General features: G+C 58.8%; 1 protein-coding gene across 8 annotated transcripts in view; it reads right to left on the minus strand.

Moving 5' to 3' along the window:
• The window catches only part of LOC138764489 (threonine--tRNA ligase 1, cytoplasmic-like), a 179,605-nt gene that overhangs the window by 63,170 nt on the left and 91,930 nt on the right, over nt 1–24,505 (minus strand). For 7 of the 8 annotated variants that reach the window (XM_069940478.1, XM_069940482.1, XM_069940483.1 and 4 more), the window contains one exon: nt 23,675–23,775. In XM_069940478.1, the coding sequence (XP_069796579.1) occupies nt 23,675–23,775 (101 nt within the window). The remainder of the gene's footprint in view (nt 1–23,674; nt 23,776–24,505) is intronic. The other variant, XM_069940480.1, reaches the window with a different exon arrangement.

A 24,505-nucleotide genomic window follows, 5' to 3' on the forward strand; every position in this document is an offset into this window, starting at 1 on the left:
CAGATGTGGTCTGACCCAGGAATACGGAGACGGGTACTGTGTACGGTGCTCCCGGTGCGGGTGACGAAAACTGTGTACGGTGCTACCGGTGCGGTCTGACCCAGGGATATGGAGACGGAAACTGTGTACGGTGCACCCGGTGCGGTCTGACCCAAGGGTATGGAGACGGAAACTGTGTACGGTGCTCCAAGTGCGGTCTGACCCAGCGATACGGAGGCAGGAACTGTGTACGGTGCTCCTGGTGCAGTCTGACCCAGGGATATGGAGACAGAAACTGTGCCTAGTACTCCCAGTGCGGTCTGACCCAAGGATATGGAGACGGGAACTGTGTAGGGTGCTCTCAGTGTGGTCTGACCCAGGGATACGGAGACAGGAACCGTGTACGGTGCTCACGGTGCGGTCTGACCCAAGGATATGGAGACGGGAACTGTGTACGGTGCTCCTGGTGCGGTCTGACCCAGGGATACGGAGACAGGAACTCTGTACGGTGCTCCCGGTGCGGTCTGACCCAGGGATATGGAGACGGGAACTGTGTACGGTGCTCCCGGTGCGGTCTGACCCAGGGATATGGAGACGGGAACTGTGTACGGTGTTCCCGGTGTGGTCTGACCCAGGGATACGGAGACAGGAACTGTGTACGGTGCTCCCGGTGCGGTCTGACCCAAGTATATGGAGACGGGAACTTTGTACGTTGCACCCGGTGCGGTCTGACACAGGATTATGGAGACGGAAACTGTGTACGGTGCTCCCGGTGCGGTCTGACCCAGGGATATGGAGACAGGAACTGTGTACGGTGCTCCTGATGCGGTCTGACCCAAGTATATGGAGACGGGAACTGTGTACGGTGCTCCCGGTGCGGTCTGACACAGGGATATGGAGACGGAAACTGTGTACGGTGGTCCCGGTGTGGTCTGACCCAGGGATACGGAGACGGGAACTGTGTACGGTGCTCCCGGTGCGGTCTGACCCAGGGATATGGAGACGGGAACTGTGTACGGTGCTCCCGGTGTGGTCTGACCCAGGGATACGGAGACAGGAACTGTGTACGGTGCTCCCGGTGCAGTCTGACCCGCGGATATGGAGACGGGAACTGTGTACGGTGCTCCCGGTGCGGTCCGACACAGGGATATGGAGACGGAAACTGTGTACGGTGGACCCGGTGTGGTCTGACCCAGGGATACGGAGACAGTAACTGTGTACGGTGCTCCCGGTGCGGTCTGACCCAGGGATATGGAGACGGGGACTGTGTACGGTACTCCCGGTGTGGTCTGACCCAGGGATACGGAGACAGGAACTGTGTCCAGTACTCCCAGTGCGGTCTGACCCAGGGATATGGAGACGGGAACTGTGTTCGGTGCTCCCAGTGCGGTCCGACACAGGGATATGGAGACGGAAACTGTGTACGGTGGACCCGGTGCAGTCTGACCCAGGGATATGGAGACGGGAACTGTGTTCGGTGCTCCCAGTGCGGTCTGACCCAGTGATATTGAGACGGCAACTGTGTACGGTGTTCCCGGTGCAGACTGACCCAGGGATACGGAGACAGGAACTGTGTCCAGTACTCCCAGTGCGGTCTGACCCAGGGATATTGAGACGGGAACTGTGTACGGTGGTCCCGGTGCGGTCTGACCCAGGCATACGGAGACAGGAACAGTGTACAGTGTTCTCAGTGCGGTCTGACCCAAGGATATGGAGACGGGAACTGTGTCCAGTACTCCCAGTGCGGTCTGACCCAGGGATATGGAGACGGGAACTGTGTATGGTGCACCCGGTGCGGTCTGACCCAAAGATTTGGAGACAGGAACTGTGTACGGTGCTCCCGGTGCGGTCTGACACAGGGATATGGAGACGGGAACTGTGTACGGTGCTCCAGGTGCGGTCTGACCCAGGGATATGGAGACGGGAACTGTGTACGGTGGTCCCAGTGTGGTTTGACCCAGGGATACCGAGATGGGAACTGTGTACGGTGCTCCCGGTGCGGTCTGACCCAGGATATGGAGACGGGAACTGTGTTCGGTGCTCCCAGTGCGGTCTGACCCAGTGATATGGAGACGGGAACTGTGTACAGTGTTTCCGGTGCAGACTGACCCAGGGAGACGGAGACAGGAACTGTGTCCAGTACTCCCAGTGCGGTCTAACCCAGGGATATTGAGACGGGAACTGTGTAGGGTGGTCCCGGTGCAGTCTGACCCAGGGATACGGAGACAGGAACAGTGTACGGTGTTCCCAGAGCGGTCTGACCCAAGGATATGGAGACGGGAACTGTGTACGGTGCTCCCGGTGTGGTCTGACCCAGGGATACGGAGACGGGAACTGTGTACGGTGCTCCCGGTGCGGGTGACGAAAACTGTGTACGGTGCTCCCGGTGCGGGTGACGAAAACTGTGTACGGTGCTCCCGGTGCAGTCTGACCCAGGGATATGGAGACGGGAACTGTGTACGGTGCACCCGGTGCGGTCTGACCCAAGGATATGGAGACGGAAACTGTGTACGGTGCTCCAGGTGCGGTCTGACCCAGCGATACGGAGACAGGAACTGTGTACGGTGCTCCTGGTGCAGTCTGACCCAGGGATATGGAGAAAGAAACTGTGCCCAGTACTCCCAGTGCGGTCTGACCCAAGGATATGGAGACGGGAACTGTGTAGGCTGCTCTCAGTGTGGTCTGACCCAGGGATACGGAGACAGGAACCGTGTACGGTGCTCCCGGTGCGGTCTGACCCAAGGATATGGAGACGGGAACTGTGTACGGTGCTCCCGGTGCGGTCTGACCCAGGGATACGGAGACAGGAACTGTGTACGGTGCTCCCGGTGCGGTCTGACCCAAGGATATGGAGACGGGAACTGTGTACGGTGCACCCGGTGTGGTCTCACCCAGGGATACGGAGTCAGGAACTGTGTACGGTGGTCCCGGTGCAGTCTGACCCAGGGATACGGAGACAGGAACAGTGTACGGTGTTCCCAGAGCGGTCTGACCCAAGGATATGGAGACGGGAACTGTGTCCAGTACTCCCAGTGCGGTCTGACCCAGGGATATGGAGACGGGAACTGTGTATGGTGATCCCGGTGCGGTCTGACCCAAGGATATGGAGACGGGAACTGTGTACGGTGCTCCCGGTGTGGTCTGACCCAGGGATACGGAGACGGGAACTGTGTACGGTGCTCCCGGTGCGGGTGACGAAAACTGTGTACGGTGCTCCCGGTGCGGGTGACGAAAACTGTGTACGGTGCTCCCGGTGCATTCTGACCCAGGGATATGGAGACGGGAACTGTGTACGGTGCACCCGGTGTGGTCTCACCCAGGGATACGGAGTCAGGAACTGTGTACGGTGCTCCCGGTGCGGTCTGACCCAGGGATATGGAGACGGGGACTGTGTACGGTGCTCCCGTTGTGGTCTGACCCAGGGATACGGACACAGGAACTGTGTACGGTGCTCCCGGTGCGGTCTGACCCAAGGATATGGAGACAGGAACTGTGTACGGTGGACCCGGTGCGGTCTGACCCAGGGTAATGGAGACGGGAACTGTGTTCGGTGCTCCCAGTGCGGCCTGAACCAGTGATATGGAGACGGGAACTGTGTACGGTGTTCCCGGTGCAGACTGACCCAGGGAGACGGAGACAGGAACTGTGTCCAGTACTCCCAGTGCGGTCTGACCCAGGGATATTGAGACAGGAACTGTGTACGGTGGTCCCGGTGCAGTCTGACCCAGGGATACGGAGACAGGAACAGTGTACGGTGTTCCCAGTGCGGTCTGACCCAAGGATATGGAGACGGGAACTGTGTCCAGTACTCCCAGTGCGGTCTGATCCAGGGATATGGAGACGGGAACTGTGTATGGTGATCCCGGTGCGGTCTGACCCAAGGATATGGAGACAGGAACTGTGTACGGTGCTCCCAGTGTGGTCTGACCCAGGGATTCGGAGACAGGAACTGTGTACGGTGCTCCCGGTGCGGTCTGAACCAAGGATATGGAGACGGGAACTGTGTACGGTGCTCCAGGTGTGGTCTGACCCAGGAATACGGAGACAGGAACTGTGTACGGTGCTCCCGGTGCGGTCTGACCCAAGGATATGGAGACAGGAACTGTGTACGGTGGACCCGGTGCGGTCTGACCCAGGGTAATGGAGACGGGAACTGTGTTCGGTGCTCCCAGTGCGGTCTGAACCAGTGATATGGAGACGGGAACTGTGTACGGTGTTCCCGGTGCAGACTGACCCAGGGAGACGGAGACAGGAACTGTGTCCAGTACTCCCAGTGCGGTCTGACCCAGGGATATTGAGACAGGAACTGTGTACGGTGGTCCCGGTGCAGTCTGACCCAGGGATACGGAGACAGGAACAGTGTACGGTGTTCCCAGTGCGGTCTGACCCAAGGATATGGAGACGGGAACTGTGTCCAGTACTCCCAGTGCGGTCTGATCCAGGGATATGGAGACGGGAACTGTGTATGGTGATCCCGGTGCGGTCTGACCCAAGGATATGGAGACAGGAACTGTGTACGGTGCTCCCAGTGTGGTCTGACCCAGGGATTCGGAGACAGGAACTGTGTACGGTGCTCCCGGTGCGGTCTGAACCAAGGATATGGAGACGGGAACTGTGTACGGTGCTCCAGGTGTGGTCTGACCCAGGAATACGGAGACGGGAACTGTGTACGGTGCTCCCGGTGCGGGTGACGAAAACTGTGTACGGTGCTCCCGGTGCGGTCTGACCCAGGGATATGGAGACGGAAACTGTGTACGGTGCACCCGGTGCGGTCTGACCCAAGGATATGGAGACGGAAACTGTGTACGGTGCTCCAAGTGCAGTCTGACCCAGGGATATGGAGACAGAAACTGTGCCTAGTACTCCCAGTGCGGTCTGACCCAAGGATATGGAGACGGGAACTGTGTAGGGTGCTCTCAGTGTGGTCTGACCCAGGGATACGGAGACAGGAACCGTGTACGGTGCTCACGGTGCGGTCTGACCCAAGGATATGGAGACGGGAACTGTGTACGGTGCTCCCGGTGCGGTCTGACCCAGGGATACGGAGACAGGAACTCTGTACGGTGCTCCCGGTGCGGTCTGACCCAGGGATATGGAGACGGGAACTGTGTACGGTGCTCCCGGTGCGGTCTGACCCAAGGATATGGAGACGGGAACTGTGTACGGTGCTCCCGGTGCGGTCTGACCCAGGGATATGGAGACGGGAACTGTGTACGGTGTTCCCGGTGTGGTCTGACCCAGGGATACGGAGACAGGAACTGTGTACGGTGCTCCCGGTGCGGTCTGACCCAAGTATATGGAGACGGGAACTTTGTACGTTGCACCCGGTGCGGTCTGACACAGGATTATGGAGACGGAAACTGTGTACGGTGCTCCCGGTGCGGTCTGACCCAGGGATATGGAGACGGAAACTGTGTACGGTGGTCCCGGTGTGGTCTGACCCAGGGATACGGAGACGGGAACTGTGTACGGTGCTCCCGGTGCGGTCTGACCCAGGGATATGGAGACGGGAACTGTGTACGGTGCACCCGGTGTGGTCTGACCCAGGGATATGGAGACGGAAACTGTGTACGGTGGTCCCGGTGTGGTCTGACCCAGGGATACGGAGACGGGAACTGTGTACGGTGCTCCCGGTGCGGTCTGACCCAGGGATATGGAGACGGGAACTGTGTACGGTGCACCCGGTGTGGTCTGACCCAGGGATACGGAGACAGGAACTGTGTACGGTGCTCCCGGTGCGGTCTGACCCAGGGATATGGAGACGGGGACTGTGTACGGTGCTCCCGGTGTGGTCTGACCCAGGGATACGGAGACAGGAACTGTGTACGGTGCTCCCGGTGCGGTCTGACCCAAGGATATGGAGACAGGAACTGTGTACGGTGGACCCGGTGCGGTCTGACCCAGGGTAATGGAGACGGGAACTGTGTTCGGTGCTCCCAGTGCGGCCTGAACCAGTGATATGGAGACGGGAACTGTGTACGGTGTTCCCGGTGCAGACTGACCCAGGGAGACGGAGACAGGAAATGTGTCCAGTACTCCCAGTGCGGTCTGACCCAGGGATATTGAGACAGGAACTGTGTACGGTGGTCCCGGTGCAGTCTGACCCAGGGATACGGAGACAGGAACAGTGTACGGTGTTCCCAGTGCGGTCTGACCCAAGGATATGGAGACGGGAACTGTGTCCAGTACTCCCAGTGCGGTCTGATCCAGGGATATGGAGACGGGAACTGTGTATGGTGATCCCGGTGCGGTCTGACCCAAGGATATGGAGACAGGAACTGTGTTCGGTGCTCCCAGTGTGGTCTGACCCAGGGATTCGGAGACAGGAACTGTGTACGGTGCTCCCGGTGCGGTCTGAACCAAGGATATGGAGACGGGAACTGTGTACGGTGCTCCAGGTGTGGTCTGACCCAGGAATACGGAGACGGGTACTGTGTACGGTGCTCCCGGTGCGGGTGACGAAAACTGTGTACGGTGCTACCGGTGCGGTCTGACCCAGGGAAATGGAGACGGAAACTGTGTACGGTGCACCCGGTGCGGTCTGACCCAAGGATATGGAGACGGAAACTGTGTACGGTGCTCCAAGTGCGGTCTGACCCAGCGATACGGAGGCAGGAACTGTGTACGGTGCTCCTGGTGCAGTCTGACCCAGGGATATGGAGACAGAAACTGTGCCTAGTACTCCCAGTGCGGTCTGACCCAAGGATATGGAGACGGGAACTGTGTAGGGTGCTCTCAGTGTGGTCTGACCCAGGGATACGGAGACAGGAACCGTGTACGGTGCTCACGGTGCGGTCTGACCCAAGGATATGGAGACGGGAACTGTGTACGGTGCTCCTGGTGCGGTCTGACCCAGGGATACGGAGACAGGAACTCTGTACGGTGCTCCCGGTGCGGTCTGACCCAGGGATATGGAGACGGGAACTGTGTACGGTGCTCCCGGTGCGGTCTGACCCAAGGATATGGAGACGGGAACTGTGTACGGTGCTCCCGGTGCGGTCTGACCCAGGGATATGGAGACGGGAACTGTGTACGGTGTTCCCGGTGTGGTCTGACCCAGGGATACGGAGACAGGAACTGTGTACGGTGCTCCTGATGCGGTCTGACCCAAGTATATGGAGACGGGAACTGTGTACGGTGCTCCCGGTGCGGTCTGACACAGGGATATGGAGACGGAAACTGTGTACGGTGGTCCCGGTGTGGTCTGACCCAGGGATACGGAGACGGGAACTGTGTACGGTGCTCCCGGTGCGGTCTGACCCAGGGATATGGAGACGGGAACTGTGTACGGTGCTCCCGGTGTGGTCTGACCCAGGGATACGGAGACAGGAACTGTGTACGGTGCTCCCGGTGCAGTCTGACCCGCGGATATGGAGACGGGAACTGTGTACGGTGCTCCCGGTGCGGTCCGACACAGGGATATGGAGACGGAAACTGTGTACGGTGGACCCGGTGTGGTCTGACCCAGGGATACGGAGACAGTAACTGTGTACGGTGCTCCCGGTGCGGTCTGACCCAGGGATATGGAGACGGGGACTGTGTACGGTACTCCCGGTGTGGTCTGACCCAGGGATACGGAGACAGGAACTGTGTCCAGTACTCCCAGTGCGGTCTGACCCAGGGATATGGAGACGGGAACTGTGTTCGGTGCTCCCAGTGCGGTCCGACACAGGGATATGGAGACGGAAACTGTGTACGGTGGACCCGGTGCAGTCTGACCCAGGGATATGGAGACGGGAACTGTGTTCGGTGCTCCCAGTGCGGTCTGACCCAGTGATATTGAGACGGCAACTGTGTACGGTGTTCCCGGTGCAGACTGACCCAGGGATACGGAGACAGGAACTGTGTCCAGTACTCCCAGTGCGGTCTGACCCAGGGATATTGAGACGGGAACTGTGTACGGTGGTCCCGGTGCGGTCTGACCCAGGCATACGGAGACAGGAACAGTGTACAGTGTTCTCAGTGCGGTCTGACCCAAGGATATGGAGACGGGAACTGTGTCCAGTACTCCCAGTGCGGTCTGACCCAGGGATATGGAGACGGGAACTGTGTATGGTGCACCCGGTGCGGTCTGACCCAAAGATTTGGAGACAGGAACTGTGTACGGTGCTCCCGGTGCGGTCTGACACAGGGATATGGAGACGGGAACTGTGTACGGTGCTCCAGGTGCGGTCTGACCCAGGGATATGGAGACGGGAACTGTGTACGGTGGTCCCAGTGTGGTTTGACCCAGGGATACCGAGATGGGAACTGTGTACGGTGCTCCCGGTGCGGTCTGACCCAGGATATGGAGACGGGAACTGTGTTCGGTGCTCCCAGTGCGGTCTGACCCAGTGATATGGAGACGGGAACTGTGTACAGTGTTTCCGGTGCAGACTGACCCAGGGAGACGGAGACAGGAACTGTGTCCAGTACTCCCAGTGCGGTCTAACCCAGGGATATTGAGACGGGAACTGTGTAGGGTGGTCCCGGTGCAGTCTGACCCAGGGATACGGAGACAGGAACAGTGTACGGTGTTCCCAGAGCGGTCTGACCCAAGGATATGGAGACGGGAACTGTGTACGGTGCTCCCGGTGTGGTCTGACCCAGGGATACGGAGACGGGAACTGTGTACGGTGCTCCCGGTGCGGGTGACGAAAACTGTGTACGGTGCTCCCGGTGCGGGTGACGAAAACTGTGTACGGTGCTCCCGGTGCAGTCTGACCCAGGGATATGGAGACGGGAACTGTGTACGGTGCACCCGGTGCGGTCTGACCCAAGGATATGGAGACGGAAACTGTGTACGGTGCTCCAGGTGCGGTCTGACCCAGCGATACGGAGACAGGAACTGTGTACGGTGCTCCTGGTGCAGTCTGACCCAGGGATATGGAGAAAGAAACTGTGCCCAGTACTCCCAGTGCGGTCTGACCCAAGGATATGGAGACGGGAACTGTGTAGGCTGCTCTCAGTGTGGTCTGACCCAGGGATACGGAGACAGGAACCGTGTACGGTGCTCCCGGTGCGGTCTGACCCAAGGATATGGAGACGGGAACTGTGTACGGTGCTCCCGGTGCGGTCTGACCCAGGGATACGGAGACAGGAACTGTGTACGGTGCTCCCGGTGCGGTCTGACCCAAGGATATGGAGACGGGAACTGTGTACGGTGCTCCCAGTGTGGTCTGACCCAGGGATACGGAGACAGGAACTGTGTACGGTGCTCCCGGTGCGGTCTGACCCAAGGATATGGAGACGGGAACTGTGTACGGTGCTCCCGGTGTGGTCTGACCCAGGGATACGGAGACGGGAACTGTGTACGGTGCTCCCGGTGCGGGTGACGAAAACTGTGTACGGTGCTCCCGGTGCGGTCTGACCCAGGGATATGGAGACGGGAACTGTGTACGGTGCACCCGGTGCGGTCTGACCCAAGGATATGGAGACGGAAACTGTGTACGGTGCTCCAGGTGCGGTCTGACCCAGCGATACGGAGACAGGAACTGTGTACGGTGCTCCTGGTGCAGTCTGACCCAGGGATATGGAGACAGAAACTGTGCCCAGTACTCCCAGTGCGGTCTGACCCAAGGATATGGAGACGGGAACTGTGTAGGCTGCTCTCAGTGTGGTCTGACCCAGGGATACGGAGACAGGAACCGTGTACGGTGCTCCCGGTGCGGTCTGACCCAAGGATATGGAGACGGGAACTGTGTACGGTGCTCCCGGTGCGGTCTGACCCAGGGATACGGAGACAGGAACTCTGTACGGTGCTCCCGGTGCAGTCTGACCCAGGGATACGGAGACAGGAACTGTGTACGGTGCTCCCGGTGCGGTCTGACCCAAGTATATGGAGACGGGAACTGTGTACGGTGCTCCCGGTGCGGTCTGACACAGGGATATGGAGACGGAAACTGTGTACGGTGGACCCGGTGCGGTCTGACCCAGGGATATGGAGACGGGAACTGTGTACAATGCTCCCGGTGTGGTCTGACCCAGGGATACGGAGACAGGAACTGTGTACGGTGCTCCCAGTGCGGTCTGACCCAAGTATATGGAGACGGGAACTGTGTACGGTGCTCCCGGTGCGGTCTGACACAGGGATATGGAGACGGAAACTGTGTACGGTGGTCCCGGTGTGGTCTGACCCAGGGATACGGAGACGGGAACTGTGTACGGTGCTCCCGGTGCGGTCTGACCCAGGGATATGGAGACGGGAACTGTGTACGGTGCTCCCGGTGTGGTCTGACCCAGGGATACGGAGACAGGAACTGTGTACGGTGCTCCCGGTGCAGTCTGACCCAGGGATATGGAGACGGGAACTGTGTACGGTGGTCCCGGTGCGGTCTGACCCAGGGATACGGAGACAGGAACAGTGTACGGTGTTCCCAGTGCGGTCTGACCCAAGGATATGGAGACGGGAACTGTGTCCAGTACTCCCAGTGTGGTCTGACCCAGGGATATGGAGACGGGAACTGTGTATGGTTCTCCCGGTGCGGTCTGACCCAAAGATATTGAGACAGGAACTGTGCACGGTGCACCCGGTGCGGTCTGACACAGGGATATGGAAACGGAAACTGTGTACGGTGGTCCCGGTGTGGTCTGACCCAGGGATACGGAGACTGGAACTGTGTACGGTGCTCCCGGTGCGGTCTGACCCAGGGATATGGCGACGGGAACTGTGTACGGTGGTCCCGGTGCCGTCTGACCCAGGGATACGGAGACAGGAACTGTGTACGATGTTCCCAGTGCGGTCTGACCCAAGGATATGGAGACGGAAACTGTGTCCAGTACTCCCAGTGCGGTCTGACCCAGGGATATGGAGACGGGAACTGTGTATGGTGCTCCCGGTGCGGTCTGACCCAAGGATATGGAGACAGGAACTGTGTACGGTACTCCCAGTGTGGTCTGATCCAGGGATACGGAGACAGGAACTGTGTACGGTGCTCCCGGTGCGGTCTGACCCAAGGATATGGAGACGGGAACTGTGTACGGTGCTCCCGGTGTGGTCTGACCCAGGGATACGGAGACAGGAAATGTGTACGGTGCTCCCGGTGCGGGTGACGGGAACTGTGTACGGTGCTCCCGGTGCAGTCTGACCCAGGGATATGGAGACGGGAACTGTGTACGGTGCTCCCGGTGCAGTCTGACCCAGGGATATGGAGACGGGAACTGTGTACGGTGCTCCCGGTGTGGTCTGACCCAGGGATACGGAGACAGGAACTGTGTACGGTGCTCCCGGTGCGGGTGACGGGAACTGTGTACGGTGCTCCTGGTGCAGTCTGACCCAGGGATATGGAGACGGGAACTGTGTACGGTGCTCCCGGTGCAGACTGACCCAGGGAGACGGAGACAGGAACTGTGTCCAGTACTCACAGTGCGGTCTGACCCAGGGATATTGAGACGGGAACTGTGTACGGTGGTCCCAGTGCAGTCTGACCCAGGGATACGGAGACAGGAACAGTGTACGGTGTTCCCAGTGCGGTCTGACCCAAGGATATGGAGACGGGAACTGTGTCCAGTACTCCCAGTGAGGTCTGACCCAGGGATATGGAGACGGGAACTCTGTATGGTGATCCCGGTGCGGTCTGACCCAAGGATATGGAGACGGGAACTGTGTCCAGTACTCCCAGTGCGGTCTGACTCAGGGATATGGAGACGGGAACTGTGTATGGTGATCCCGGTGCGGTCTGACCCAAGGATATGGAGACGGGAACTGTGTACGGTGCTCCCAGTGTGGTCTGACCCAGGGATACGGAGACAGGAACTGTGTACGGTGCTCCCGGTGCGGTCTGACCCAAGGATATGGAGACGGGAAGTGTGTACGGTGCTCCCGGTGTGGTCTGACCCAGGGATACGGAGACGGGAACTGTGTACGGTGCTCCCGGTGCGGGTGACGATAACTGTGTACGGTGCTCCCGGTGCGGGTGACGAAAACTGTGTACGGTGCTCCCGGTGCGGTCTGACCCAGGGATATGGAGACGGAAACTGTGTACGGTGCTCCAGGTGCGGTCTGACCCAGCGATAAGGAGACAGGAACTGTGTTCGGTGCTCCTGGTGCAGTCTGACCCAGGGATATGGAGACAGAAACTGTGCCCAGTACTCCCAGTGCGGTCTGACCCAAGGATATGGAGACGGGAACTGTGTAGGCTGCTCTCAGTGTGGTCTGACCCAGGGATACGGAGACAGGAACCGTGTACGGTGCTCCCGGTGCGGTCTGACCCAAGGATATGGAGACGGGAACTGTGTACGGTGCTCCCGGTGCGGTCTGACCCAGGGATACGGAGACAGGAACTCTGTACGGTGCTCCCGGTGCAGTCTGACCCAGGGATACGGAGACAGGAACTGTGTACGGTGCTCCCGGTGCGGTCTGACCCAAGTATATGGAGACGGGAACTGTGTACGGTGCTCCCGGTGCGGTCTGACACAGGGATATGGAGACGGAAACTGTGTACGGTGGACCCGGTGCGGTCTGACCCATGGATATGGAGACGGGAACTGTGTACGGTGCTCCCGGTGCGGTCTGACCCAAGTATATGGAGACGGGAACTGTGTACGGTGCTCCCGGTGCGGTCTGACACAGGGATATGGAGACGGAAACTGTGTCCAGTACTCCCAGTGCGGTCTGACCCAGGGATATGGAGACGGGAACTGTGTATGGTGCTCCCGGTGCGGTCTGACCAAAGGATATGGAGACAGGAACTGTGTACGGTGCTCCCGGTGCGGTCTGACCCAAGTATATGGAGACGGGAACTGTGTACGGTGCTCCCGGTGCGGTCTGACCCAGGGATACGGAGACAGGAACTGTGTACGGTGCTCCCGGTGCGGTCTGACCCAAGGATATGGAGACGGGAACTGTGTACGGTGCACCCGGTGTGGTCTCACCCAGGGATACGGAGTCAGGAACTGTGTACGGTGGTCCCGGTGCAGTCTGACCCAGGGATACGGAGACAGGAACAGTGTACGGTGTTCCCAGAGCGGTCTGACCCAAGGATATGGAGACGGGAACTGTGTCCAGTACTCCCAGTGCGGTCTGACCCAGGGATATGGAGACGGGAACTGTGTATGGTGATCCCGGTGCGGTCTGACCCAAGGATATGGAGACGGGAACTGTGTACGGTGCTCCCGGTGTGGTCTGACCCAGGGATACGGAGACGGGAACTGTGTACGGTGCTCCCGGTGCGGGTGACGAAAACTGTGTACGGTGCTCCCGGTGCGGGTGACGAAAACTGTGTACGGTGCTCCCGGTGCATTCTGACCCAGGGATATGGAGACGGGAACTGTGTACGGTGCACCCGGTGTGGTCTCACCCAGGGATACGGAGTCAGGAACTGTGTACGGTGCTCCCGGTGCGGTCTGACCCAGGGATATGGAGACGGGGACTGTGTACGGTGCTCCCGTTGTGGTCTGACCCAGGGATACGGACACAGGAACTGTGTACGGTGCTCCCGGTGCGGTCTGACCCAAGGATATGGAGACAGGAACTGTGTACGGTGGACCCGGTGCGGTCTGACCCAGGGTAATGGAGACGGGAACTGTGTTCGGTGCTCCCAGTGCGGCCTGAACCAGTGATATGGAGACGGGAACTGTGTACGGTGTTCCCGGTGCAGACTGACCCAGGGAGACGGAGACAGGAACTGTGTCCAGTACTCCCAGTGCGGTCTGACCCAGGGATATTGAGACAGGAACTGTGTACGGTGGTCCCGGTGCAGTCTGACCCAGGGATACGGAGACAGGAACAGTGTACGGTGTTCCCAGTGCGGTCTGACCCAAGGATATGGAGACGGGAACTGTGTCCAGTACTCCCAGTGCGGTCTGATCCAGGGATATGGAGACGGGAACTGTGTATGGTGATCCCGGTGCGGTCTGACCCAAGGATATGGAGACAGGAACTGTGTACGGTGCTCCCAGTGTGGTCTGACCCAGGGATTCGGAGACAGGAACTGTGTACGGTGCTCCCGGTGCGGTCTGAACCAAGGATATGGAGACGGGAACTGTGTACGGTGCTCCAGGTGTGGTCTGACCCAGGAATACGGAGACAGGAACTGTGTACGGTGCTCCCGGTGCGGTCTGACCCAAGGATATGGAGACAGGAACTGTGTACGGTGGACCCGGTGCGGTCTGACCCAGGGTAATGGAGACGGGAACTGTGTTCGGTGCTCCCAGTGCGGTCTGAACCAGTGATATGGAGACGGGAACTGTGTACGGTGTTCCCGGTGCAGACTGACCCAGGGAGACGGAGACAGGAACTGTGTCCAGTACTCCCAGTGCGGTCTGACCCAGGGATATTGAGACAGGAACTGTGTACGGTGGTCCCGGTGCAGTCTGACCCAGGGATACGGAGACAGGAACAGTGTACGGTGTTCCCAGTGCGGTCTGACCCAAGGATATGGAGACGGGAACTGTGTCCAGTACTCCCAGTGCGGTCTGATCCAGGGATATGGAGACGGGAACTGTGTATGGTGATCCCGGTGCGGTCTGACCCAAGGATATGGAGACAGGAACTGTGTACGGTGCTCCCAGTGTGGTCTGACCCAGGGATTCGGAGACAGGAACTGTGTACGGTGCTCCCGGTGCGGTCTGAACCAAGGATATGGAGACGGGAACTGTGTACGGTGCTCCAGGTGTGGTCTGACCCAGGAATACGGAGACGGGAACTGTGTACGGTGCTCCCGGTGCGGGTGACGAAAACTGTGTACGGTGCTCCCGGTGCGGTCTGACCCAGGGATATGGAGACGGAAACTGTGTACGGTGCACCCGGTGCGGTCTGACCCAAGGATATGGAGACGGAAACTGTGTACGGTGCTCCAAGTGCAGTCTGACCCAGGGATATGGAGACAGAAACTGTGCCTAGTACTCCCAGTGCGGTCTGACCCAAGGATATGGAGACGGGAACTGTGTAGGGTGCTCTCAGTGTGGTCTGACCCAGGGATACGGAGACAGGAACCGTGTACGGTGCTCACGGTGCGGTCTGACCCAAGGATATGGAGACGGGAACTGTGTACGGTGCTCCCGGTGCGGTCTGACCCAGGGATACGGAGACAGGAACTCTGTACGGTGCTCCCGGTGCGGTCTGACCCAGGGATATGGAGACGGGAACTGTGTACGGTGCTCCCGGTGCGGTCTGACCCAAGGATATGGAGACGGGAACTGTGTACGGTGCTCCCGGTGCGGTCTGACCCAGGGATATGGAGACGGGAACTGTGTACGGTGTTCCCGGTGTGGTCTGACCCAGGGATACGGAGACAGGAACTGTGTACGGTGCTCCCGGTGCGGTCTGACCCAAGTATATGGAGACGGGAACTTTGTACGTTGCACCCGGTGCGGTCTGACACAGGATTATGGAGACGGAAACTGTGTACGGTGCTCCCGGTGCGGTCTGACCCAGGGATATGGAGACGGAAACTGTGTACGGTGGTCCCGGTGTGGTCTGACCCAGGGATACGGAGACGGGAACTGTGTACGGTGCTCCCGGTGCGGTCTGACCCAGGGATATGGAGACGGGAACTGTGTACGGTGCACCCGGTGTGGTCTGACCCAGGGATATGGAGACGGAAACTGTGTACGGTGGTCCCGGTGTGGTCTGACCCAGGGATACGGAGACGGGAACTGTGTACGGTGCTCCCGGTGCGGTCTGACCCAGGGATATGGAGACGGGAACTGTGTACGGTGCACCCGGTGTGGTCTGACCCAGGGATACGGAGACAGGAACTGTGTACGGTGCTCCCGGTGCGGTCTGACCCAGGGATATGGAGACGGGGACTGTGTACGGTGCTCCCGGTGTGGTCTGACCCAGGGATACGGAGACAGGAACTGTGTACGGTGCTCCCGGTGCGGTCTGACCCAAGGATATGGAGACAGGAACTGTGTACGGTGGACCCGGTGCGGTCTGACCCAGGGTAATGGAGACGGGAACTGTGTTCGGTGCTCCCAGTGCGGCCTGAACCAGTGATATGGAGACGGGAACTGTGTACGGTGTTCCCGGTGCAGACTGACCCAGGGAGACGGAGACAGGAAATGTGTCCAGTACTCCCAGTGCGGTCTGACCCAGGGATATTGAGACAGGAACTGTGTACGGTGGTCCCGGTGCAGTCTGACCCAGGGATACGGAGACAGGAACAGTGTACGGTGTTCCCAGTGCGGTCTGACCCAAGGATATGGAGACGGGAACTGTGTCCAGTACTCCCAGTGCGGTCTGATCCAGGGATATGGAGACGGGAACTGTGTATGGTGATCCCGGTGCGGTCTGACCCAAGGATATGGAGACAGGAACTGTGTTCGGTGCTCCCAGTGTGGTCTGACCCAGGGATTCGGAGACAGGAACTGTGTACGGTGCTCCCGGTGCGGTCTGAACCAAGGATATGGAGACGGGAACTGTGTACGGTGCTCCAGGTGTGGTCTGACCCAGGAATACGGAGACGGGTACTGTGTACGGTGCTCCCGGTGCGGGTGACGAAAACTGTGTACGGTGCTACCGGTGCGGTCTGACCCAGGGATATGGAGACGGAAACTGTGTACGGTGCACCCGGTGCGGTCTGACCCAAGGATATGGAGACGGAAACTGTGTACGGTGCTCCAAGTGCGGTCTGACCCAGCGATACGGAGGCAGGAACTGTGTACGGTGCTCCTGGTGCAGTCTGACCCAGGGATATGGAGACAGAAACTGTGCCTAGTACTCCCAGTGCGGTCTGACCCAAGGATATGGAGACGGGAACTGTGTAGGGTGCTCTCAGTGTGGTCTGACCCAGGGATACGGAGACAGGAACCGTGTACGGTGCTCACGGTGCGGTCTGACCCAAGGATATGGAGACGGGAACTGTGTACGGTGCTCCTGGTGCGGTCTGACCCAGGGATACGGAGACAGGAACTCTGTACGGTGCTCCCGGTGCGGTCTGACCCAGGGATATGGAGACGGGAACTGTGTACGGTGCTCCCGGTGCGGTCTGACCCAAGGATATGGAGACGGGAACTGTGTACGGTGCTCCCGGTGCGGTCTGACCCAGGGATATGGAGACGGGAACTGTGTACGGTGTTCCCGGTGTGGTCTGACCCAGGGATACGGAGACAGGAACTGTGTACGGTGCTCCTGATGCGGTCTGACCCAAGTATATGGAGACGGGAACTGTGTACGGTGCTCCCGGTGCGGTCTGACACAGGGATATGGAGACGGAAACTGTGTACGGTGGTCCCGGTGTGGTCTGACCCAGGGATACGGAGACGGGAACTGTGTACGGTGCTCCCGGTGCGGTCTGACCCAGGGATATGGAGACGGGAACTGTGTACGGTGCTCCCGGTGTGGTCTGACCCAGGGATACGGAGACAGGAACTGTGTACGGTGCTCCCGGTGCAGTCTGACCCGCGGATATGGAGACGGGAACTGTGTACGGTGCTCCCGGTGCGGTCCGACACAGGGATATGGAGACGGAAACTGTGTACGGTGGACCCGGTGTGGTCTGACCCAGGGATACGGAGACAGTAACTGTGTACGGTGCTCCCGGTGCGGTCTGACCCAGGGATATGGAGACGGGGACTGTGTACGGTACTCCCGGTGTGGTCTGACCCAGGGATACGGAGACAGGAACTGTGTCCAGTACTCCCAGTGCGGTCTGACCCAGGGATATGGAGACGGGAACTGTGTTCGGTGCTCCCAGTGCGGTCCGACACAGGGATATGGAGACGGAAACTGTGTACGGTGGACCCGGTGCAGTCTGACCCAGGGATATGGAGACGGGAACTGTGTTCGGTGCTCCCAGTGCGGTCTGACCCAGTGATATTGAGACGGCAACTGTGTACGGTGTTCCCGGTGCAGACTGACCCAGGGATACGGAGACAGGAACTGTGTCCAGTACTCCCAGTGCGGTCTGACCCAGGGATATTGAGACGGGAACTGTGTACGGTGGTCCCGGTGCGGTCTGACCCAGGCATACGGAGACAGGAACAGTGTACAGTGTTCTCAGTGCGGTCTGACCCAAGGATATGGAGACGGGAACTGTGTCCAGTACTCCCAGTGCGGTCTGACCCAGGGATATGGAGACGGGAACTGTGTATGGTGCACCCGGTGCGGTCTGACCCAAAGATTTGGAGACAGGAACTGTGTACGGTGCTCCCGGTGCGGTCTGACACAGGGATATGGAGACGGGAACTGTGTACGGTGCTCCAGGTGCGGTCTGACCCAGGGATATGGAGACGGGAACTGTGTACGGTGGTCCCAGTGTGGTTTGACCCAGGGATACCGAGATGGGAACTGTGTACGGTGCTCCCGGTGCGGTCTGACCCAGGATATGGAGACGGGAACTGTGTTCGGTGCTCCCAGTGCGGTCTGACCCAGTGATATGGAGACGGGAACTGTGTACAGTGTTTCCGGTGCAGACTGACCCAGGGAGACGGAGACAGGAACTGTGTCCAGTACTCCCAGTGCGGTCTAACCCAGGGATATTGAGACGGGAACTGTGTAGGGTGGTCCCGGTGCAGTCTGACCCAGGGATACGGAGACAGGAACAGTGTACGGTGTTCCCAGAGCGGTCTGACCCAAGGATATGGAGACGGGAACTGTGTACGGTGCTCCCGGTGTGGTCTGACCCAGGGATACGGAGACGGGAACTGTGTACGGTGCTCCCGGTGCGGGTGACGAAAACTGTGTACGGTGCTCCCGGTGCGGGTGACGAAAACTGTGTACGGTGCTCCCGGTGCAGTCTGACCCAGGGATATGGAGACGGGAACTGTGTACGGTGCACCCGGTGCGGTCTGACCCAAGGATATGGAGACGGAAACTGTGTACGGTGCTCCAGGTGCGGTCTGACCCAGCGATACGGAGACAGGAACTGTGTACGGTGCTCCTGGTGCAGTCTGACCCAGGGATATGGAGAAAGAAACTGTGCCCAGTACTCCCAGTGCGGTCTGACCCAAGGATATGGAGACGGGAACTGTGTAGGCTGCTCTCAGTGTGGTCTGACCCAGGGATACGGAGACAGGAACCGTGTACGGTGCTCCCGGTGCGGTCTGACCCAAGGATATGGAGACGGGAACTGTGTACGGTGCTCCCGGTGCGGTCTGACCCAGGGATACGGAGACAGGAACTGTGTACGGTGCTCCCGGTGCGGTCTGACCCAAGGATATGGAGACGGGAACTGTGTACGGTGCTCCCAGTGTGGTCTGACCCAGGGATACGGAGACAGGAACTGTGTACGGTGCTCCCGGTGCGGTCTGACCCAAGGATATGGAGACGGGAACTGTGTACGGTGCTCCCGGTGTGGTCTGACCCAGGGATACGGAGACGGGAACTGTGTACGGTGCTCCCGGTGCGGGTGACGAAAACTGTGTACGGTGCTCCCGGTGCGGTCTGACCCAGGGATATGGAGACGGGAACTGTGTACGGTGCACCCGGTGCGGTCTGACCCAAGGATATGGAGACGGAAACTGTGTACGGTGCTCCAGGTGCGGTCTGACCCAGCGATACGGAGACAGGAACTGTGTACGGTGCTCCTGGTGCAGTCTGACCCAGGGATATGGAGACAGAAACTGTGCCCAGTACTCCCAGTGCGGTCTGACCCAAGGATATGGAGACGGGAACTGTGTAGGCTGCTCTCAGTGTGGTCTGACCCAGGGATACGGAGACAGGAACCGTGTACGGTGCTCCCGGTGCGGTCTGACCCAAGGATATGGAGACGGGAACTGTGTACGGTGCTCCCGGTGCGGTCTGACCCAGGGATACGGAGACAGGAACTCTGTACGGTGCTCCCGGTGCAGTCTGACCCAGGGATACGGAGACAGGAACTGTGTACGGTGCTCCCGGTGCGGTCTGACCCAAGTATATGGAGACGGGAACTGTGTACGGTGCTCCCGGTGCGGTCTGACACAGGGATATGGAGACGGAAACTGTGTACGGTGGACCCGGTGCGGTCTGACCCAGGGATATGGAGACGGGAACTGTGTACAATGCTCCCGGTGTGGTCTGACCCAGGGATACGGAGACAGGAACTGTGTACGGTGCTCCCAGTGCGGTCTGACCCAAGTATATGGAGACGGGAACTGTGTACGGTGCTCCCGGTGCGGTCTGACACAGGGATATGGAGACGGAAACTGTGTACGGTGGTCCCGGTGTGGTCTGACCCAGGGATACGGAGACGGGAACTGTGTACGGTGCTCCCGGTGCGGTCTGACCCAGGGATATGGAGACGGGAACTGTGTACGGTGCTCCCGGTGTGGTCTGACCCAGGGATACGGAGACAGGAACTGTGTACGGTGCTCCCGGTGCAGTCTGACCCAGGGATATGGAGACGGGAACTGTGTACGGTGGTCCCGGTGCGGTCTGACCCAGGGATACGGAGACAGGAACAGTGTACGGTGTTCCCAGTGCGGTCTGACCCAAGGATATGGAGACGGGAACTGTGTCCAGTACTCCCAGTGTGGTCTGACCCAGGGATATGGAGACGGGAACTGTGTATGGTTCTCCCGGTGCGGTCTGACCCAAAGATATTGAGACAGGAACTGTGCACGGTGCACCCGGTGCGGTCTGACACAGGGATATGGAAACGGAAACTGTGTACGGTGGTCCCGGTGTGGTCTGACCCAGGGATACGGAGACTGGAACTGTGTACGGTGCTCCCGGTGCGGTCTGACCCAGGGATATGGCGACGGGAACTGTGTACGGTGGTCCCGGTGCCGTCTGACCCAGGGATACGGAGACAGGAACTGTGTACGATGTTCCCAGTGCGGTCTGACCCAAGGATATGGAGACGGAAACTGTGTCCAGTACTCCCAGTGCGGTCTGACCCAGGGATATGGAGACGGGAACTGTGTATGGTGCTCCCGGTGCGGTCTGACCCAAGGATATGGAGACAGGAACTGTGTACGGTACTCCCAGTGTGGTCTGATCCAGGGATACGGAGACAGGAACTGTGTACGGTGCTCCCGGTGCGGTCTGACCCAAGGATATGGAGACGGGAACTGTGTACGGTGCTCCCGGTGTGGTCTGACCCAGGGATACGGAGACAGGAAATGTGTACGGTGCTCCCGGTGCGGGTGACGGGAACTGTGTACGGTGCTCCCGGTGCAGTCTGACCCAGGGATATGGAGACGGGAACTGTGTACGGTGCTCCCGGTGCAGTCTGACCCAGGGATATGGAGACGGGAACTGTGTACGGTGCTCCCGGTGTGGTCTGACCCAGGGATACGGAGACAGGAACTGTGTACGGTGCTCCCGGTGCGGGTGACGGGAACTGTGTACGGTGCTCCTGGTGCAGTCTGACCCAGGGATATGGAGACGGGAACTGTGTACGGTGCTCCCGGTGCAGACTGACCCAGGGAGACGGAGACAGGAACTGTGTCCAGTACTCACAGTGCGGTCTGACCCAGGGATATTGAGACGGGAACTGTGTACGGTGGTCCCAGTGCAGTCTGACCCAGGGATACGGAGACAGGAACAGTGTACGGTGTTCCCAGTGCGGTCTGACCCAAGGATATGGAGACGGGAACTGTGTCCAGTACTCCCAGTGAGGTCTGACCCAGGGATATGGAGACGGGAACTCTGTATGGTGATCCCGGTGCGGTCTGACCCAAGGATATGGAGACGGGAACTGTGTCCAGTACTCCCAGTGCGGTCTGACTCAGGGATATGGAGACGGGAACTGTGTATGGTGATCCCGGTGCGGTCTGACCCAAGGATATGGAGACGGGAACTGTGTACGGTGCTCCCAGTGTGGTCTGACCCAGGGATACGGAGACAGGAACTGTGTACGGTGCTCCCGGTGCGGTCTGACCCAAGGATATGGAGACGGGAAGTGTGTACGGTGCTCCCGGTGTGGTCTGACCCAGGGATACGGAGACGGGAACTGTGTACGGTGCTCCCGGTGCGGGTGACGATAACTGTGTACGGTGCTCCCGGTGCGGGTGACGAAAACTGTGTACGGTGCTCCCGGTGCGGTCTGACCCAGGGATATGGAGACGGAAACTGTGTACGGTGCTCCAGGTGCGGTCTGACCCAGCGATAAGGAGACAGGAACTGTGTTCGGTGCTCCTGGTGCAGTCTGACCCAGGGATATGGAGACAGAAACTGTGCCCAGTACTCCCAGTGCGGTCTGACCCAAGGATATGGAGACGGGAACTGTGTAGGCTGCTCTCAGTGTGGTCTGACCCAGGGATACGGAGACAGGAACCGTGTACGGTGCTCCCGGTGCGGTCTGACCCAAGGATATGGAGACGGGAACTGTGTACGGTGCTCCCGGTGCGGTCTGACCCAGGGATACGGAGACAGGAACTCTGTACGGTGCTCCCGGTGCAGTCTGACCCAGGGATACGGAGACAGGAACTGTGTACGGTGCTCCCGGTGCGGTCTGACCCAAGTATATGGAGACGGGAACTGTGTACGGTGCTCCCGGTGCGGTCTGACACAGGGATATGGAGACGGAAACTGTGTACGGTGGACCCGGTGCGGTCTGACCCATGGATATGGAGACGGGAACTGTGTACGGTGCTCCCGGTGCGGTCTGACCCAAGTATATGGAGACGGGAACTGTGTACGGTGCTCCCGGTGCGGTCTGACACAGGGATATGGAGACGGAAACTGTGTCCAGTACTCCCAGTGCGGTCTGACCCAGGGATATGGAGACGGGAACTGTGTATGGTGCTCCCGGTGCGGTCTGACCAAAGGATATGGAGACAGGAACTGTGTACGGTGCTCCCGGTGCGGTCTGACCCAAGTATATGGAGACGGGAACTGTGTACGGTGCTCCCGGTGCGGTCTGACACAGGGATATGGAGACGGAAACTGTGTCCAGTACTCCCAGTGCGGTCTGACCCAGGGATATGGAGACGGGAACTGTGTACGGTGTTCCCGGTGCAGACTGACCCAGGGATACGGAGACAGGAACTGTGTCCAGTACTCCCAGTGCGGTCTGACCCAGGGATATTGAGACGGGAACTGTGTACGGTGGTCCTGGTGCGGTCTGACCCAGGGATACGGAGACAGGAACAGTGTACGGTGTTCCCAGTGCGGTCTGACCCAAGGATACGGAGACGGAAACTGTGTCCAGTACTCCCAGTGCGGTCTGACCGAGGGATATGGAGACGGGAACTGTGTATGGTGATCCCGGTGTGGTCTGACCCAAGGATATGGAGACAGGAACTGTGTACGGTGCTCCCAGTGTGGTCTGACCCAGGGATACGGAGACAGGAACTGTGTACGGTGCTCCCGGTGCGGTCTGACCCAAGGATATGGAGACGGGAACTGTGTACGGTGCTCCCGGTGTGGTCTGACCCAGGGATACAGAGACAGGAACTGTGTACGGTGCTCCCGGTGCGGGTGACGGGAACTGTGTACGGTGCTCCCGGTGCAGTCTGACCCAGGGATATGGAAACTGTGCACGATGCTCTGCCTCTGCCCTTTTCCCTCTGTCTCCTTTCACGGAGCTCCAATCAATTCTCACCTTCCCTCTCATCATATCTAATTAACGCCTGTTGGTCTAGACTCCTCCCCCTTCCTATTTTCGCCCTTTCTCTCCCAGTCTTTATTCAAACCCCCACCTGCTATCTGCTTATACCCTGAAGGAGTCAGGCCCGAAACATTGGTATGGACACTGTGAGGTGGGCTGAGTTCCTCTAGTATTTACTGAATTCTCGCACTGCCAATGTTGGAGATACAAGGCAGGTCACACCACAGTTGAGGTCAGTAAGACCTACTGAGTTTCTCCAGCCCCCAACCCCAGCGCTCCGTGATTGGAGGGGGACTTACCCAATGTAGCTCAAGCCAAACCTGATTGGCAGCTGGAAGTCCAGTTGGATGGTTGCACACTGATGGTTGCGTCCAATTGCGTCCTTAATCTGGATGTCAATCTGTAATCACCATGGTAAATAGTCAACTGGGAACCTCAGGACTGAGAATGGGCAAGAATGAAGCAGGTTCCCTGGAGTTCACTTAACTAATGACCTATCACAACATCTCCTCACTTGTTAGGAAGGTGCAACAACAACTGGATTTCTGTGACCAGTGAAGTGGGCAAGGCTACCAGCCACCATTTTGTCAATCTTCTACAGGAGCTCTATCCAGAGCATCCTGGCCAGCTGCATCACCGTGTGGGACGGTTGCTGCAGAGAAATGGATCGGAGGTTAATCCACAGGACCATAAGAGTGGCAGAGAGGATCAGTGGAGTCTCCCTTCCCTCCCACTGATGTGGTCTGCTGAGATCTTTGAAGAACCTGAGAAGATTACAGCACAGAAACTGGCCTTTTGGCCCTTCTAGTCTGTGCTGAACTATATTTCTGCCTAGTCCCACTGACCTGCATCCAGTCCATAGGCTCCAAACCCCTCCCATCCATGTACCTGTCCAAATTCTTCTTAATGTTAAAATTGAGCCCACATTCACCACTTCAGCTGGAAGCTCGTTCCACACTCCAACCTCTCTCTGTGTGAAGTTCCCCTTAAACTTCTCCCCTTTCAACCTTTACCCATGTCCTCTGGTTTGTATTTCAGTGGAAAAAAATCTTACCTACATTTACTCTGTCTCTCCCCCTCATAATTTTAAATATCTCTATCAAATCTCCCCTCATTCAGCGAGAGTCCAG

Source organism: Narcine bancroftii, chromosome 5, assembly GCF_036971445.1.
Source record: "Narcine bancroftii isolate sNarBan1 chromosome 5, sNarBan1.hap1, whole genome shotgun sequence".
Classification (NCBI taxonomy): Eukaryota; Metazoa; Chordata; class Chondrichthyes; order Torpediniformes; family Narcinidae; genus Narcine; species Narcine bancroftii.